The following is a 17,915-nucleotide window of genomic DNA, read 5'->3' as shown; positions in this document are numbered from 1 at the left end:
ATGTGCAGAAAAAAAAGAAGGTTCCACGCGTTCCCTTTCGTCAGCATCCTTCCCAATAGTGCCGCGGATGTGAGCTTTAGTTTCCCGTCCGTCGATTGCCGACAAAGTATCGCACGCCCATGCTTGACAGTGTAGTGGAACGGCCCCCGGTTATCCACCGATGTCGTTCTCTAAGCATGCCCGGTGTCCAAAAGAGAAGCTCGCGCGCGCTATCCTGCCCGTTGTATTGTCCGGTTGCACGTCTGTCACAATATTCGTCGGAGAGCGGATGTTCGTGGCGAAGGGTTATCGATTCGGTGGAAAATAAAGTGTTGGAAGCTGTAGTCACGCTAGGAACAGCCAAGAACTTTGTTCACATTTCGATGACAACGGTAGCCTCTTCGAATTTGCTCCAGCTGAGGATTTCTTCCATCAACAGGTCACCTTATAATCGACCCTTAGGGCACATGATGGAGCTTCGCGAATGCCGTCGCACGTATAGTTGGTGAGGCTTCGCATAGGTAGCAGCCACTTCGTGCTCTGCAACTTACACCTGAGTGAGCGTGTGCGGAGCTAAGGCCTGTCCTAGCACCGCCTGCGAAGAAGCTTGTTCTCGATTTGTCAGCTGGTGCGCAGTGCACATTTCCGTACTCGAGGCCACCCCAATCTCCGCGTCTGCCAGGCGTGTAAAAAGCGACGTAGCGGGGGAAAAATGAAGAGCCACTCCGTTCCGAACGCGTCCCACTTTCGACGGTCTCAGGTGCTGCTCGGCCCGTTCGAGTCCGCATCGATCGGGCAACGTGTTGCCGCCGTAAAAAAATTTGCTGCGGAGCCGCCGCGGCTGTCATATACGGCGTGGCCGCTCGTGCCCATCGATCGGCTATTGACTGTCGCCGAGGCGTGGGGAAATAGGTCGGACTCAAATCGCGGGTAATGTTCGCTCCATGGGACGTCGGCCGGCACCTGACTCTCGCTGGAGCTCATTCTCGAACGCCGTTGTAGTGAGTCGTTACGGAAAACTCGCGCGTCCAGCTGGTTTCGGCAGTTCGCGTTAATCAGATGGCGTTAACGTACACCCAACGTGCCCTAACGTGTATTCGCATGCTCTGACGCAGCGGTGACCTAGTCATTTGATCACCGGCCTCGCATGCGGGAGATGCGGGGTTCGATCCCCAGTGCCGCCGGGTTTTCAATGGACAAAATTTTCCTTGGCCCAGCGCTCGGTTCCTCCGGGCTGAAATGCTTGGCAAAATGGGTCTCTGACCGTCGATTGCAGCAGACCGAAATATCATGGCTACCTTTTGTGCCATTAAAAAAAAAAAAAACACCATCATCCTATTCACGCGATGACTGTGCCGTTCGTATGGTTTGCCGTTTTGATCGACTTTTGGAAGTGGTGGGTATATTTTTCGTTGGCGGTGCTGTGCACGCGGCGCTCTTGTAAAGTTTTCTCCGGACGACGCCTCGCTTGCGCTGCTCTCTAAACGCGAATTTGTGTCGGAGTAAAAAGGGGAGTAAGCCGTCCTCTAGCGCTCTCCCTTTCGGGGGCAGCTAGGGTAATACCCACCAAGCTCTGGGGTAGATTTGCGTCGCAAAAAAATATGGAGTACCTGCGGTTGTCGACGGAAACAAACTCTCCTTCTGGGAGATTTTAACCGTGGTTTCGACCTTCATAATTTGCTAACCTCAAGACCTCCGGTGCCGCGTTTAGAAAGCCTCCCTACATTTCTAACTGCATGTGCAACATTCTTGGGCAAAAATTTTGCATATCGGAATATTTTAAGGTAGTCTTATGGAAATATTGAAGGTAATGGCCCATTCTTCCGATATGTAGCAAAATCTCTCTTTTTAAGTTTTTCCATCGCTCGCATCGAGCAGTTAAGACAACCATTGAAAACCAATGGGGAACGCTTTTGACGATTGCAAAAACGTTAATTGCAAAAAAACAATGTGCGATGTCAGTGCACGTTAAAGATCCCCAGGTGGTCGAAATTATTCCGGAGCCCTCCACTACGGCACCTCTCTCTTCCTTTCTTCTTTCACTCCCTCCTTTAACCCTTCCCTTACGGCGCGGTTCAGGTGTCCAACGATACATGAGACAGATACTGCGCCATTTCCTTTCCCCCAAAACCAATTATTATTATTATTATTATTATTATTATTATTATTATTATTATTATTATTATTATTATTATTATTATTAAAAAAAACAATGCAAGCCTGCCGGCGGGAGATCTGCAGTTATATTGATTGTTACAGTGAAATCTTACTATTTTCGAGAAAAGTTCCTTCACAAGCTCTTTCCCACTCCAAGATGCGATAGTACAGAATTGTTGGGTATGGGAGTAAGCATACCCTCCCTGCCCGCAGAACGCTAGTGTACGGCTTGCTCTCTTTACTCGCATATAGGCTAATCCGTGTTTACAGAATGGGTGCAGTCCCTGTGCTGCGGGGCTGGAACTTCCTCGCGCTCCGGACGATGGAAAAAAAATGTGCGGCTCTTGTTTTATATGGATCACAAAGCAGCCTTAAACGCTGCTGCAAGGGAGCTTCCCGCATACGGCGCTAAAAGGCCTCTGTGTACTTTGTTCCTCCTCATATTTTTCACGGCTATAAACGCCAAGTGGATTGCGGACTTTCAACCAGCTCTGTATGCGCCGCACAAATAACATGGACTTTCACGTTACACTGCATGTCTTTCGCTTTAGGGGAAAGGAAATCGTCCGTATTCGCTTCTTTCAACCCGCGTTTCTTTTTGTTCGCCGTAAGGACATTTTTAAATCTGCGGATGTTGCTTTAAACAGAAACAAGAGCTGTTCGTTCAAAATTAGTCGCGTTCAAAATCGCGATGTCGAGCTCAAAATTCCTCATTTATTTCCCTTTACGAAGCCTGCACAGCTAGCAAGTCCACCGTGCAGCCGAGCGTGAAGCAGTTATTGTCTCAGCAGGTAACCTACTTCCTTGAAAGGAAAGCGGGCGCGTTGTTGCTGCGTAGCTGCTAGTCGCGCGTATTGGAACTATGCCGCGTTGTAATCAAGAGAATGGCATTGAGCTGCCGCACGTTCAAAGCGGCCCCTAATTGAGCTTTTCCCCCTCGGGGACAGACCGCCTGTTGTAGAAACAGCGGCGCGGAGGCAGGTTAAGAACGGTAGGAACAAAACTAGAACTTAAAATTCCCTTTCAAGCGGGCTATCACTGCCCTATATTTCGGAACGAATCACCCGTTTTTTGAGCTGGTAGCCGTGCTGCGTCCTCGAAATGCTGTTTATATTCTTAAGGATGGTCAACTGATCGAACTGTTAACGGTAGGAGAAAAAGCACTACCAAAGGCAAGGCGACAGCGAAAGAAAAAAAAAATTCCATGTAAGTATGTGTGCTTGTGAAAGCATGAGAAAGTATGGACGTAGGGGGTTAACGCGAATGTTGGCATGGAGTGCTGATACTTCGTAGTGACCGTGCTGTTGGATTAAAGCACGAAAAAAAAAAACTGGCAGAGTGGCTACCACTGTGTAACGCGAGATTCAGCCAGCCGCAGCTGGTGAGGGTGTCTGTAATATTGCTTATTCACTATTATTCTTTTCTGCGCGTGACGTCGCTGCATGGTGACCAACCATGGTGGCGCGGTTTGGCGCCGCAGAGCCGGGAAGCGTTATGTTAAAGGTGCACTGAAGAGGAATCTCTATCTACACGTTCCGAGCATTCATAGAAACTTCGAAGTATTGTCCTTTGCAGCCGACTGCCCTAATTAAATCGAATTAAACGTCCCGGCTCCCACCTTTCTTTTTTATTTGAAATCACCTCCGTATGTAGGAGGAGTCAACCAACGCGTGCAGTGCCTTTCAGCCAGTCGCGTGGCGGCTTCGCTTTTGCTTTTTTTTTTTGTGATTTAGGTTTCTGTGAATAAACAGTTTCAGTCGCAGACAACATAGCCGCAAGTTAGGCCTACGTAAATAAAGATACGCGCGGACTCTTTCATTTACGTCTCACTCCGCCGATGGCGGAGCGGCAAGCCGCGTTGGTTGATTCCTCCTACTTTCGGAGGTGAGTTCAAGAAAAAAAAAGGGGGGGGGGGCGTGAGCCGGGATGTTTAATTCGATTTAACAGGGAAATCGGCTGCACAGGACAATAATGCGAAGTTTCTAAGAATGCTCGGAACGTGTAGATCGAGTACCCCGCGGTAAAAAGACCAGTTCAGAGTCCTCTTTAGTGCACCTTTAACAGTTGTCGCTGCGAAATGCATCAAACAGCAGCTGGATCATCCTTGGTACGCATTGCTGTTGAGTTTTTACGATAACAGGAAAGAAAGCGGCCGCTCAGTATTTTTTAGGTGCGTGTTTTCTTCGCTGTGATGATGCGTAAGACATCAGTAACCATGGATCACCTCGTGGCATATGCCTACAATCGCTAAATAATTAATAATTGAATTTCTCTCCCTGTTTTGGTTTTGGCTTCAACAGATGAACGATGGATGCGACGTCAAAGGTCCGTTTAGGTTACGCGAGGCATGAAAGAACTGCGATAAAATCTCTGCTTCGTCATTTGAATTCACTACGATGCTAAAGCCAGCCTGCCTCAAGATCCGGAGTGGCAGCGGATGAAGAAGCAGCGATTATATTGCAGTTTTATGCCTCACGTGACATATGCTGATCTTTGACGTCAAGTGCTGTTGGAATCGAAACCAAAACAGCATGAAATGAAAAAATCGATTATAAATTGTTTAGCGGTTGTAGGGGAATACCGCGCGGTGATTGACGTATAATAACGGCTTACGCATCATTGCAAAAAAGAAAATATGCAACCAAGGTGTCTATACTCCTTTAAAGAAACATCCGCGGTGTGCTTACCGTGCAGTGGCCGAAACTGTAAGCTACCAGCGAGAAGGAACAGTCGTCAGTGCGCCATCGAAATTTGGACCAGTGAAGTAGAAAGCGATCATCTTTTAAACCCCGGGGCAGTGCACGAGTACTCGAATCAGGAGAGCGGAGGGGGCTCAGTCCCGTTGTCGAAGCGCATGATGGAGCCTGACTGAGACCGGCGTCATTTCTTTCAGCACTGTGCTAATAGAACTGTACGGTGGAACGGAACGTGGATATGAAATGTGAGCCCGTGGGAGCTGAGGCATTCGGGTGCAGTTCTTGCGCACGAGTGTATCGGTCGGCGCTGGCCGGTTTCTTCGTCGCGTGCCGCTGTAGTCACTGCACAGTGGTGCGACCCATTCCTCTTACATTTTGATGCTGTTTGTACGACGCTCTTCTAAGGTCTGCGTGCGTCCAAACAGCCGCCGAGCTGCTGTCGCATTCGGACTCCTGTTGCACCATTGACACCCTTTGGATAACAAGGATTCTTTTTCAGAAAAGGAGGGTAGTTCTTCACGTAATCTTTGACGCTGAGACAGGTTTGGAGACCCCGGTGTGGTACGCTCTACAAACAAAAATGAGTAAAAAGGGCAGTCCTCTAGAGCGCTCCATTTTATAGGCGTGTCTGGAGCGCCTGCGCTCCAGACTGTCCTCGCTAAAGGACTGACTCCGCAGCATGGCGCGCTTGAGCTCTCTCGGTCGCAGGAAGCATCTGCAGCGCGATGCATGCGCCGTACATACAGCCTTTGTCAAAAGTATGAAGTGTTCGGGCGATTTGCTCCTGGGCCGTGCTGTGGGGCTCACTGTTCTTCGCCAGCCTGCCAGGTGTCTTCAGAACTCGTGTCCCCACCTCCCCATAAAATAGGTGGACTTCTACTGATGCTACAATGGCCACACCGCGATGCTCAGAAGCAAATTCCTAGAACTGTTTACTTTTGGCGGACACTCGTGGAGGTCTTCGCTCCATCCTCTCTCTCTCTCTGTTCTTGGCGCAGCACCGAGAGTGGGCTGGACAACCCTTTCCGGCCGGACGGTGAGCTGAGTCGCGAGGCGGACACCATCGTGAGCCTGATCAAGGAAGGCAAGCCCATCACGCCCGTCAAGGGCGAGCCGGATGGCTTCTTCACCTCTCAGCTGGACGGCTCCGTCACCCACGCGTCGTCGCCCCAGCAGAGCCAGCAGCAGCAGGCCAACGGCGAGTCCAAGGTGTCGCCCAGCAAGGCGCCCGCGCCCGTGGGCGCCGACAAACCCGGCACCAACGGGTCCGCCGCGCCGCCTGGCGTCAAGAAGGGACTCGTCGAGGTGCGTGCCTCGGCCGCCCCTGCGACTTGCTCTTCATGGCATGGTTGAAAACACGAAGCCAGAAGGGGAAAAGAACGTCTTTTCTTTTTCGCAATAGCTTAACACAGACAGATGAGATCTGTGCGGACTGTCCTTTGCGACACGTCGGGACCATACGTGCGCATGCACATCTATCTCGATAGAGACGCGTAGAAAAAAAAAAAGCGCAATCGTCAAACATCTGCACGCTTGAGCACTAGCTGACACTCTCTTCGGACCTGCCCACCTTCGAGGCAGTAACGAGCGACTGGTTGACGACGCAGGGGATCGCGTGAGATGAGTGTGGGAGTTCAGTGTCAGTCTACCCCTGCAGCTGTGGAACCAGTACTTACCCGGTCAGAGGACCTTGTGCTGCACCGGCGCTTATCCTCTGCATTGGACGACGAAAGTCAGTCCGCGGCCAATGCCCCTTATGCAGCTTGCGCTGTAAAATGCATTTCTGCAGGCTTAGCGCGGTGGCCACGCGTTCGTGGCTCTTAAAGGGACACTGAGGGGAAATTGAAGTTGGCTTGTATCGATAGAATAACAGCACCTGATCACAAAAACGCCACTCTTACTGAAAACAAAGCTCTTGTAAGGTAGAAAATAGCAACAGCCGAAATACAGGTATCGCCACCACACGCCAATCTCGCAAGTACAAGCGTGGCGACGTCATAGGACAAGAGACGCCACCTTGGAGGAATTATCCTAGCTACATGGGGCGCGAATCTCTGAGGCTGACAAAGGAAGGCTGCGCGGCTCAATATTGAAGTAAGTTTTGTTTTAAAACCGATAGTGCACTTTTATCACACAAGGAAGGCAGACAAAAGACAACCTGAATGTTAGAAGCAAAGAAAACCGATTCTTGGCGGCGCCACAGGCGGCCAAGAGAGTTTCGATTTTTTATGGCGCTTCGTGTCTATCAGCTTTGTCTGCCTCGTGGTTTTGTTTTTGACGCGCCTCGATTTACAAGCGCCGAACAGCAGAGGAATTCCAAGTGCCGCTTCAAGTGCTGGTTAACCTTTGAAGGAGCCTGTTACGGCTTGTCAGATGATCGCCACGGTTGATGAAAAAATATGATGGCACGATGGTCGGTGATCGTACAAGGCAGCACTTGTGTATTCGCACGCTCGCCCGGCGAAACATTCCCGGCTGTGCCAGTCAGCTTCAAACTACCTAACGGAAATCGTTTATTAGGGACGGGAGCCAAGGTACAAGGCAGTTAAGAAAAATTGCTGATGACTAGCTCCGTTAGGCCAGGATATATGTAGCGAAAGCGCTGAGATTTCTGCATCGGAAGAGTGCATTCACTAGATGCGCCTATATTTATTGTTACACTTTGAGCAGTCGTGGCAGAGTGGTAGCGTCTCCGCCTCAAACGCCAAAGGCCCTGATTCGATTCCGAGCCTCGGCGCAGGATTTTTTTTTTTTATTCAGTGAGTGGGCGGGAGGTTTCAGTGGCTCCCATTGATTCCGCCACCGAATACGTTGGTTCGCGGTTAAGCGCAGGCTCTGTTAGGGCGCGTTTATGATCCGGCGTAACGCGCGCGCGCGCGCTGCACGGCGACGTCACGTCGGTCAAAGCGAGACCCTCTATACTCCAACTGCGCTTGACCGCCGACTCGTTCGGCGGCTTTGCCGCACTTTTATCGCACTGGCGGAGACTTGGGGCATGTCTATTTCGCGCCGAGTGCGTCAGCCGCCGCCGGCCCGGCCAGACTGATTCGGCTCCGCGGCGAGGTGCGCGTTGTGACGTAATTCAATAGCTTCGGCAGTTGGGCTGAGCTGTTCTTTTCGAGCTCTCGGCTAATTTAATACATTCACAGTACACATCTGAAGGCACATGCAAGTGGGCGAGAGAGGCCGATCCAGTGGACCCGTTGGATCTAGCGGACGCCGTTGAAGCGTCGGGCGCTGGCTTTAGTTTCAAGCCGCCAACTTTAAATGCGACCGCCTTTGAGCACCCACCCGTTTTTTGTGTAAAAAAAATAACAACTTCGCCTTCCCGCGCCGTTCAAGGAATCACAATTCGTTGTCCCCAAAGCCCCGGCCAGCCTCCGATGGGAGCAACGCACCCCTCGCGACTCCCCGCACTGGGGTTATGATATTTAATTTGCAACGGCTGCTCACTGAGGAAGGGGGAAACGACCCGCCGGCGCCTAACCTAACCGTGCTCCCACAAAAGCATCGCACGCTCTGTGGGGCTGAGGCAACACCCTCTAAATACTTTCTTCAGGCCTCTCCAGGCCCTCCTTTCCACACGCGCTACGTCACGCCAAGTGTCCGGTCAGGCTGCTCACCAAGCGCGGCTCCGCTCCGCTCGGTTGTCTCCCTCGATGTGCTCGCGCTTGCCCGGGCAAGCACAGACACGAACGCAGTCTTGCAGTGAGCGTCTAGCTGCTGCTTGAGTCTTTCAGCCTGGCGTTGGGTGCATTTCCGTTCGCTCCTCGCACGGCTGTGTCTGTTTCGTGTGGCCGTTTCTTGTGTGGCGTGCGTACCTGTGCTAGCGCACGAATGGGAAACTGATTGCCTGCCGTGTAGCGAGTGCAACTTCGTGAAACATGGGCCGGTGCTGTGTTCCCGGGTGCCGCGGGAACTACCAGAATGGTCCCAAAGTACGTGTTTATTGCTTCCCAAGAGACGAAGTACGAAGAAAAGCCTGGTTGCGAGCCATTCCACGGAAGGATTTCACACCTACAGAGCATTCGAGGGTAAGACTCTGAAATATTGCTTAATAGGCGCTGGTAATTATCTTAGTTGTGAGCTGTCGCTCCCGGAAAGGCATGCTGTCTTTGTAGGCAATGATATCACTTCTTACACTTATGTATGAATTGTCCAGGAAGCATTTAGTTCTGTGGATGTGCATAAGGCTTGTGTAAAAGCTGTGTAAATATGTAAAAGCTGTTCACTATTCAGACTCTTTTTACTTAGTGTTTTAGGCAATGGAGAGTCATGGCGAATGGCCTTGCTTCATTTTCTCGTGCAGGTGTGTGAACTGCACTTCCACGCAGGCGACTTCATTACGACGTTGTCACACCAAGATGAACTGACAGGGAAAATAATAGAGGTGAAGCGTGACAGGCTACAGTTGAAGATTGATGCTGCGCATTCTGTTTTTCCAAACTGCCCAAAATACTTGTCCTCAACGCCTGGACGGAGTGAATCGCCAGAGACGAAAAAAGCAAGAAGGGAAAACGCTGCTTTGCAGGAGGCTATGAGGAAGTCACTTCAGTCTAATGAGCTTGAACAGAAAAGAAACAAAGTTTCATCTTACGAGGAGTTCAAATCTAAGTTGCCTGGAATCTGCAACACGAAATTCTGGACCGTTTCTGTCGATGAGCAGTGCGTTAGGTTCCTTCTCATCGAGAATGATCCTTCACCTAATGTGAAATGCGCCTTGGTAGTTCTCCCTGATCTGTCACTTTCTGTTTTCTTGAATGGAGTGAAGCTTCTGTCGCTTCCTTCAGGCAGGATTCTGCCAGCTCAAGTATGCGACACCTCCAGCCTGTCCTTGCTGCTAGAAGAACTCGAGATAGGCTTGCATAATATACCTGAGGTGACGAAAGAGTCGAAACATACTAAAGTATTGCAGTTTGTCGGTTCACTGCTTGCAGACCTCATTGAGGACAGTGATACGACGAAAGAACAGTCTTCTTTGCTGAAATTTCTGGTTGAGCAGATAGAGCTTCTCCTCGCGAAACAGCATGTGTATAGCGCAGAGCTGCTGGTATTCGCCAGTATTTTGAATTCAATTTCTCCTCACGCATATCACTTCACAAGAGCTGCATCAAGAATCATTCTGCCCCATCCTTCCACACTGCGCCGTGTTTGCTCAAATTACAAAGCTGACCCTCTTGTGGAGCAAAATCAACCGCACTGTCTCTCCTACATCCGAGAACGAGTCAAATCAATGAAAGACCACGAGAAGACAGTGACCCTGATGATCGATGAGATCCACATAAAACCATACTTCGACTACAAAGGGGGCACAATAGTAGGATCGTCGGTTCATTCAACGGAACCAGCAACAACAGCCCATGTGTTCATGGTACAATCACTCCTTTCTGCAAACAAGGACGTCATTCACATATTACCTGTGAGCAAACTGAGCGCAGAAATTTTGCACGAGCATGCTAAGAACATAATCATTAATGTTGAGAAAATGGGGCTCAAAATTATCGCTGTGATAACGGACAACAATGCTCTGAACCGCAAGATGATGTCGTTATTTGCTACAAGTCCTCAGGTGAGCATTGTCTATCCCCATCCAGCCGATAACGCTCGCCCTCTTTTCTACGTGGTCGATCCTGTGCATCTCTTGAAGTGCATTAGGAACAATTGGATTAACCAGAAAAACCCTGGAACATGCCTCTATTTCCCTGAAATGGACTTGAGTGGAGCAATGCCCGAAGGGCCTCCTCGTATGAAAGCTGCTTCTTTCGCAGCTGTGCGGCAGCTTTATTCTTCAGAGAAGACGTCGCTTGTGAAGGCTGCTTACAGACTGAACGCAAAAGCCGTGAATCCAACCTCAATGGAGCGGCAAAATGTAAAGCTCGCTCTCGACGTCATTAATCAGTTTGTTTCAAATGCCCTCAGGACACATGGTTCCGCGTTCAAGATTCCTCAAGCTGAGTCGACTGCTCTTTTCATTGACGTTATCCTCACATGGTGGCAAATAGTCAATGTTAAGACCCCTTGCAAAGGCCAGAGGCTAAGGGACAGCATGCAAGACCCTGTAAGGTCTGTTGATGACACACAGTTAGCTTTCCTGAGCGGCGTTGTGGACTGGTTGGACGCTTGGGCAAGAATAAACATCACCAGTGGCTCGCTGACGAAAGAGACTCACAGTGCTTTGCGACTGACATGCTATTCTCTGGTAGAACTCTCGCGCTACTGCTTAGAAGAACTTCACTTCAAGTACGTACTGCTGGGCAAATTTCAGACGGATGCGCTAGAAGACCGGTTCGGCCGTTACCGCCAGCTGGCAGGATCACAGTACCACATTTCCGTGCGTCAGCTCTACGAATGTGAGAAGAAGCTTCGTCTTCAAAAACTTTTGACATTTCCACGCGAGGAAACAGAGTTTGAAGACGTAAGTGAGGATCTTGTCCCATGCAACTTTTCTGTGGCTGTCAGCGACGACGATATTACACATGCCCACTCTGACATGGATGCTATTGTCTACATTGCAGGATACGCTGCTCATGCTGCTTTAAAGAAGCTTTCATGTTCTGCTTGCTTCAGCACATTGGTGATTGAAAATCGAGAGATCGAAGCGGAAAATACTGCCATGATAGCTAACCTGTCGAGAGGAGGGCTGAAGTTTCCCCAGCCATGCACAGTTCACATGGTACTGATGACTAAACTAGTTGCAGAGAAGTTGTCTTTTGGAGCAACCGCGGAAGATTTTCTCTCCTGTAGAAATCAACGTGGTGTCGTGATTTCACAGACGATTTCCCTCCTGGACGAACACGACATTGAGACATGTGAAAATGGCCACACTGCACAAACTCTCCTGCGCTTGGTAGTACGCGTTGCAACCAACGTTGTTCTAAACAACTTTTGCAAACTAAGAAATGATGCCATACAAGACAATGCGCAGCAGAAGGCCGCAGCCCGGAAAGCAGCAACGCTTGAGAAGAAGTAAGTTTTATTCCCAAGCAATAAAAATGCTTTGCGCACACTTCATTGCTGGTGTCTCGTCGTTTTTTATTGTAAGGGTCAGATTAGCTGTACAAATACTCAACAGCGCAACATTATTGTGAGTGTCATTATTGCTGTGTGTGAAAGCTTTAAGCAAAACACAATACAGAATAAAACTAACACAATGCGCAGTAGACGGTGTTTTTTTTTTCAATGTTCACGAACTTCTACTTTAACAACTAGATATACGCATGTGCGGTCTGTGCGGATGGATTTTACCGCACGGCAGACATCATGTACGTGATAGAACCTAATAATTAGATGATTAATTGAAATTAACTAATCAATTTTTTATTATAATGACCAATAATGCGAAATTGGCGGCCGTATGCTAAATTGTTTATTATAAAAAACTGTATTAGCAGCTCGAACTTTCTTGACAATAAGGTGTTCTGCAATAAAAAAAATATATAAAGCAGATAAAATGATAGCCTAAGGCGCGCACAAACTAGCGAATTTCTTTTCTGCAGCAACGACAAAAATGAAAATGAAGGAATCACTTATAAGGCAGCTACGTACGGCAGTACCCGAATAGTGCAGACGGGCGCGGCGCGCTGAAATCGCGGAGCGCGGGGCCTGCACGGTCCCTTGGCGTGACGTCACGCGGCCGGTGGAGAGGCCTTAGCATTGAGAGGGTGTTGGCTGAGGTCGCTGAAATGCAGGCCGGAGTATTTGCGAGAACTTCGTCGTCGGGTTCGGGAACGGGATCCATCGTAACGCTGGCAAGACGCCGGTGCAAACGTAAACGAAGCGACGGCAGCGACCTCCGATAGATGCATTCAACGTGCGGCGGCGGTAGCTTTCATTTCGGCTGCTGCTAGACCGCACCGCTTGCCTCCAGAAATCTTGGAGTCTGCGTTTACGTCGCCTTGCACGTCACTCCGTCCTACGACGTCATAAGAGTTCTCCGTGACATCATAAGAGTTCTCGAGTTTCAATCGGAGCGGCGGGAAAACTTTTTCAACTTCGAATCCAAATTTCTTTGAAATAAATGCATCTTTCGCTCCCGGACAAGCGGCAACAAAGCCATGAAATGCCGAACTGTCGGATTTTGCTAACGAAAAAAATCTGACAGAGTTCTCCTCAGTGTCCCTTTAAAGCGAGATACAGCATTTATATCCAGTCTGTTTTTCTTTCTTGTTTCCCGTAGCAGTCTGTTTTGTAGACCGTAAACAGGGGGTGTCGCGTTGCGCCGTCGGCACAGGGTGTCATAGGCATGGTAATCATCTGGTGTGCAAAAGAAGAGTTCGGGAAAGTATTGCTTCTTGCGCGAGTTTTACGGCTAGGTTGCCGTGCTTTGTCAGTAGTTTGTTACTGTGTCTTATAATAATTAGTACTGCCCAGTGTCTAGCACTGCAAGTACGTATGGTAACGTTCTAAGTGAGACAACAGCGGCTGTGTCCGAAAGTTAAGCCCATTTAATCACACTGGCTCGATTAACCTCCTGATGCCTCCTGACGGACCATCACATTTATGGGCTCGCAGCGTAATTAGTTATCTAGGAGTCTTGCGGACAATCTGACAATTTCAGTGAAGTTCTTCTCTAGACGCTGTACACAGCGAACGGTCGTTTTTACAGTATAGGAGCATGTGAGGTGCATGAGCAACTTCAGCCATCAGGTGCATCGGGTTTTTGCTTACTCGAGGAAAAAATCACCGCGAAAAACGTGCAAGCTCTCAGGCCCCACTCAAGCTGCTTTCCAACCTGATCGTGCGCGAGCAAGATGTTATCGCCGTTGATGAGTCGGTCGGGGAAAAACACGGGTAGCTCGTGCTGCTCCGGAGTCCCGGACAGCGGCCGCCGGGGCGACTGCAGGCCGCGGTCCGCACGCTGCCTATAATCTGAGGCTGAGCTGTTACCTCCGCTGCTGCTTACCGTCGACCTCAGCGAGTGCCGCACTCTGGCTTGGCTGGTTCACTCAGGCATTGTTTCTGCTGATAAGCGCTAGCTCGTATCTCTCTGTGAAGTATGCCAGCCGTGACAAGGGTCAGAGCAGATGCGGCATATTTTTGGCTTCGCCCAGCGCGCAACCGATCAGGTGCGGGCGGGGGTGTGCCGGAATGTTCTGCGCAAATAGAAACGCGTTTAAACATCAGACGTAAAGACTGCGCAAACGACTCTTTGAGGCAGTAAGCAGCACTCTGCAGTGCAGCTGGTTCATGCACGGTCCGTTGTCGCTGCATGCAAAAGGTCTGGCCTAGCCACATTATAGAAGTGCAGCAGAATAGGAAGTGCAACTGCCGTGTCATTTGTGACCGCGATTATTAACTCTGCTTGCTACCTGCTTATATCGGCAGGGCGTGTAATGCGAAGGCCAGATAACAGATGCTCCTTAAGAGTAATAGACTGGATTTCAAAAGAAAGCAAGCGCAGCACGGGGCGGCAGAAAGTTAGGCGGGCGGATGAGATTAGGAGGTTTGCGGGATCTGGGTGGCCGCAGCTGGCACAGGACAGGGCTGATTTGAGATGTATAAGAGAAGCCTTAGTCCTGCATAGTCCTGCTGATGATGATGATGCGTCCTGTGCACTCACACTGACAAGTGTACAGCTAGTTTCAGTGTGAAAGGGAACAGTCAATTTGTATACAAGAGCAAGCTCTGTGGTTACCTCCACACCGAAGTGTCTCAGGGGCACTATCTGCCCAGAGCAAAACTTGAGCAGAGGAAAATGTGCTCTTCTCTCATATATTCATGAAGAATTAATTTTAAAAAACGCGTGTAATCTGCTTCCTTTCATATTGGAGATGCCTGTACATCGCTGTCATAGTCGATGTATACGCGTCATGGACGGTTCGCATGCGTTGCGCTTGCCGATCCTGTCGAGTGCGCCAAGTTATTTCGCCTGGACCGGTTCAGGATAATTTGCGTGCATTATTGCCGTCGAAATATAGAGCATTTTATTCGAATATGGGAATGCTGTACTCTGGCTGCACAGTGACCAACGATATTTTTGGGCTTGGGTCTCCCAGTTGTCGCATTCTGTTGAGAAGCATAGATCTAGTGACGACCCAGGATTTCGAGGCAGCGCAGATCAGTAAAACGCTTACGGAAGCCATTAATCGATGTTTTAGCGGCACTCCGTTAAGTGCCCCCCCCCCTCTCCCCCACTCTGTCACAGAAGGTGCAAAGGTAAGGCATAGGAAGAGAACAGAGTGGGTCAAGGAGCTTACGTCACATACCCGAGTTGAAATCAAAAAGAAGAAATGGTCACAGGCAGGGCGTGTAAGTTAATGCAAAGGGAAGATAAAGGAGATAAAGGAGTTGTTGGGACAATGTGGCTGCCCCTGGCACATGACCCGGTATTCTCATGCAGTGTACGTAGTGAAGCTGATGGGGACAGTGGTGTGGCGTCTATGGAGTCTCCATCTGAGCAGTCCAGTGAGCGTTGCAGTCAGGCTCTTTGCTCTCCGTGTGCAGGTGCAGCATGGCATCGTGGTGCCGCCTTCCGACTCCTCCACCGTGGAGCAGGTGATGATCAAGAAGAAGCCAAAGTGCAAGTGCTGCGTCATCCAGTAGGCGCCGCCGTGGGTTGTGGACACTGCTAATGTGCCGGCGGGCGCCGACTGCTTCTCTGTGCCTCTACATGGGTGTCTCTCTCTTCTCTCTGTCGTTGGCTTCTTCGAGCTTCGTCTCTCTTCTCGTTGCTGTTGTTTTTTTTATTTATTCCCATCCCGTAGCTGAAGCTGTTGAGCAGCCGATGGACTAGGGCCGAGACCAAGCGGGAGTCGTCGCCGTCAAAGTGAATGCGTCGTGTTTTGCGACCCGAGCGTGCCTTTGACCACTCCTCCTTCGGGGGAGCTCTTCTCCCCCGGCTTTCTATCTCTCTCTCTCTCTCTCTCTCTTTGGTCCTTCCCGAGTGATGTTGCCCTTTGGATCTCGCAAAGCGATCGCGTGATCGTCATCTCGCCCGGTTGAGAACCCGGTGCCGGTTTGTATCATTTCACGAGACGTGCTACGGCTTGTTCTCACTTGCGGTCTACGGACGCAGACGTACCGCCGAGGAAGGTCAGCAGACGAGACGAAAAGTTGCAGCTTTCTTTTTAAATAATCACGCTTACCGTCTGTCCACACGCTGGACGCGAGTCTCTCGGTGTACAGTATTGGCGCATGCCTGGCACCGCTGACGAATTGGTTTGCAGAATGTGTTGGCACACCAAGAGGAGGTGTTGGATACGTAATGTGGATTGAAATCGACGAACGTATGGCAAAAGCAGGCGCGCAACCTCTCGTGGGCGCAAGTCCTAGCTCGCGGTTTTTGTGTATATATATTGAACAGTAGCCCGCATGCGTGCGAATGAATTTGATAGCAGGGACACCCCGAGACACACGGTGTCTTGTGGAAGCGACGTATGAAATCGATGCCGTGTACAGTTAATGATGCGTGCCTGTTTTGGCACTGACGACGTAGATCGAGCTCACCTTAAGGTTGGTACATGTCTGTCGCGGGACCGTGTGCGTCCGTAGCTTGCCAGTGACGAAGCGCCGTGACGCAGGTCGTGAGGGGACCGCGTATGGCACACAAGGTGTATGTACATGTGTTTGGCAGCTTGCAAGCGCCCGCGCGCGTCTGACTCCCTATTCCTGCACCGTTGTCCCCTCCCCTCGCCCGATGGACGGAAAGGAACAAGCGCAGTGCGCCTGGAACGACACAGCGCAACCGGTGACCGCCATTTCGGCCAGCGGGAAGGCCCTCGTCGCTTCGAGGCCTCGTTTTGGGCCCGGTTGACTTCGAGCGGACGCCCGCCCGGGGACCAGCCAGCCGCGGAACTGCTGTCCGCACGTGTGGCAGCTGAAGTTTTTAGTGGGCGGGTGCGCACACTTTGTTTTTTTTTTTTTTTGTCAGCGGAGGACGCGGGCCAGGCCATATTGTGACTGCCGTGTGATATGCAGTTCTCCCGAAGTCCGCCTGTTTCTTTTTATTTTTCTTCTTGTCCGTGAAGAGTGAAAACCGCGGGCGAATCCTCCCCGGCGGTGTTAATTTGGCGCGAAACTTTTTGGCAAAGTGCGCGGTGTGTACGTATATGTAATACCTTCAGAGAGGCAGGGAGACAGCCGTGGGTTGCCAACTAAAGTCGCTGGACACTGGAAAGTCGAGGGAGCGTCGCGCACCCGAAACGTCGCGGAGTGTTCTCCGTGTCCCGGAGGCTGAGGGGGAAGCGAGGCTGGAGCGCGACGTTCTGGTTGACTACATAAAGTATTAAGCCCGGCCTGTTTCTGTTGCAGAATGAGCTCGGCGCAGCATTCAGGCAACTCTGCTGATCTGTGTCCGGGGCTGCTGACGTGTGCAACTTTTCTGCAAAGTGCTGCCGCCTTTACCGCGGGCCGAGTCGAAGTGTTTCCCTAGAACAGATGCTTTTCTAGTTAGTGACCCTCTAAACCAATTCACCGTGGCGGAGATATTGCGGCAGCTCTTGATGGTCGCTGAGCAGACGTCGATGGGCTTGAAAAAAAATAAACGCACCTTCACAGCATAATGGCGTCGCCGAGTTGGCAGATGCTTATAAGCTCGAATCCCTGCCCAGTGTCCCACGTGTTTTACGCGCACGACCTCGAAAGGTCGCTGTCGGTAACACATGATCTATATATGTATATGCGTACGTGTGTGCAACGCCTGACGGTGTCAAATATGCGCTACTTTCCAGTGCCTAGCGACTTTACTGCCAACTTGATTCTCCCGGACAGAAGAACCGCGCGGCCTCTGCGCGTGTAAACCACGAGAACACATTGAAAAACACATACACAGTTAATATATTTTGTCCTGCTTTGCGTGTTATTGCCGTAGGTGTAAATATAAGCAGCACACATTATGTCGAGCACCTTTTATCCCCCGACCCTCCCTCCCTCGTCACTTCTCCGATCTTAGAGGCCCGCGTGAGTGTGCGCTGGCACGCGCCAACCATTTGGGGTCCGGTCCTTGAGAGCGGCCATCGCTGCTGCGCTTGGTGGACGGTGTTGAGCTACATCTCCGAACTCGTTTGGCATGCACGGGTGCGTTGAATGAGCGCAGTCAAAGGCAGCAAAATATTCGAACGTGCGCTGGCAACCTCAGCGTTTTCA

General features: G+C 50.5%; 1 protein-coding gene across 2 annotated transcripts in view; it reads left to right on the top strand.

Annotated features, from left to right (window-relative positions):
* LOC144106277 (uncharacterized) overlaps positions 1-17,590 on the top strand; it is a 148,083-nt gene extending 130,493 nt beyond the window's left edge. For both annotated transcript variants that reach the window (XM_077639041.1, XM_077639039.1), the window contains 2 exons: positions 5,831-6,137; positions 15,276-17,590. In XM_077639041.1, coding sequence (XP_077495167.1) covers positions 5,831-6,137; positions 15,276-15,374 — 406 coding nt within the window. In that variant the 3' untranslated portion in view covers positions 15,375-17,590. The remainder of the gene's footprint in view (positions 1-5,830; positions 6,138-15,275) is intronic.
* Positions 17,591-17,915: the final 325 nt, after the last annotated feature.

This window comes from Amblyomma americanum, chromosome 10, assembly GCF_052857255.1.
Source record: "Amblyomma americanum isolate KBUSLIRL-KWMA chromosome 10, ASM5285725v1, whole genome shotgun sequence".
In the NCBI taxonomy this organism is placed as follows: domain Eukaryota; kingdom Metazoa; phylum Arthropoda; class Arachnida; order Ixodida; family Ixodidae; genus Amblyomma; species Amblyomma americanum.
This window is presented reverse-complemented; position numbering and strand designations above follow the sequence as displayed.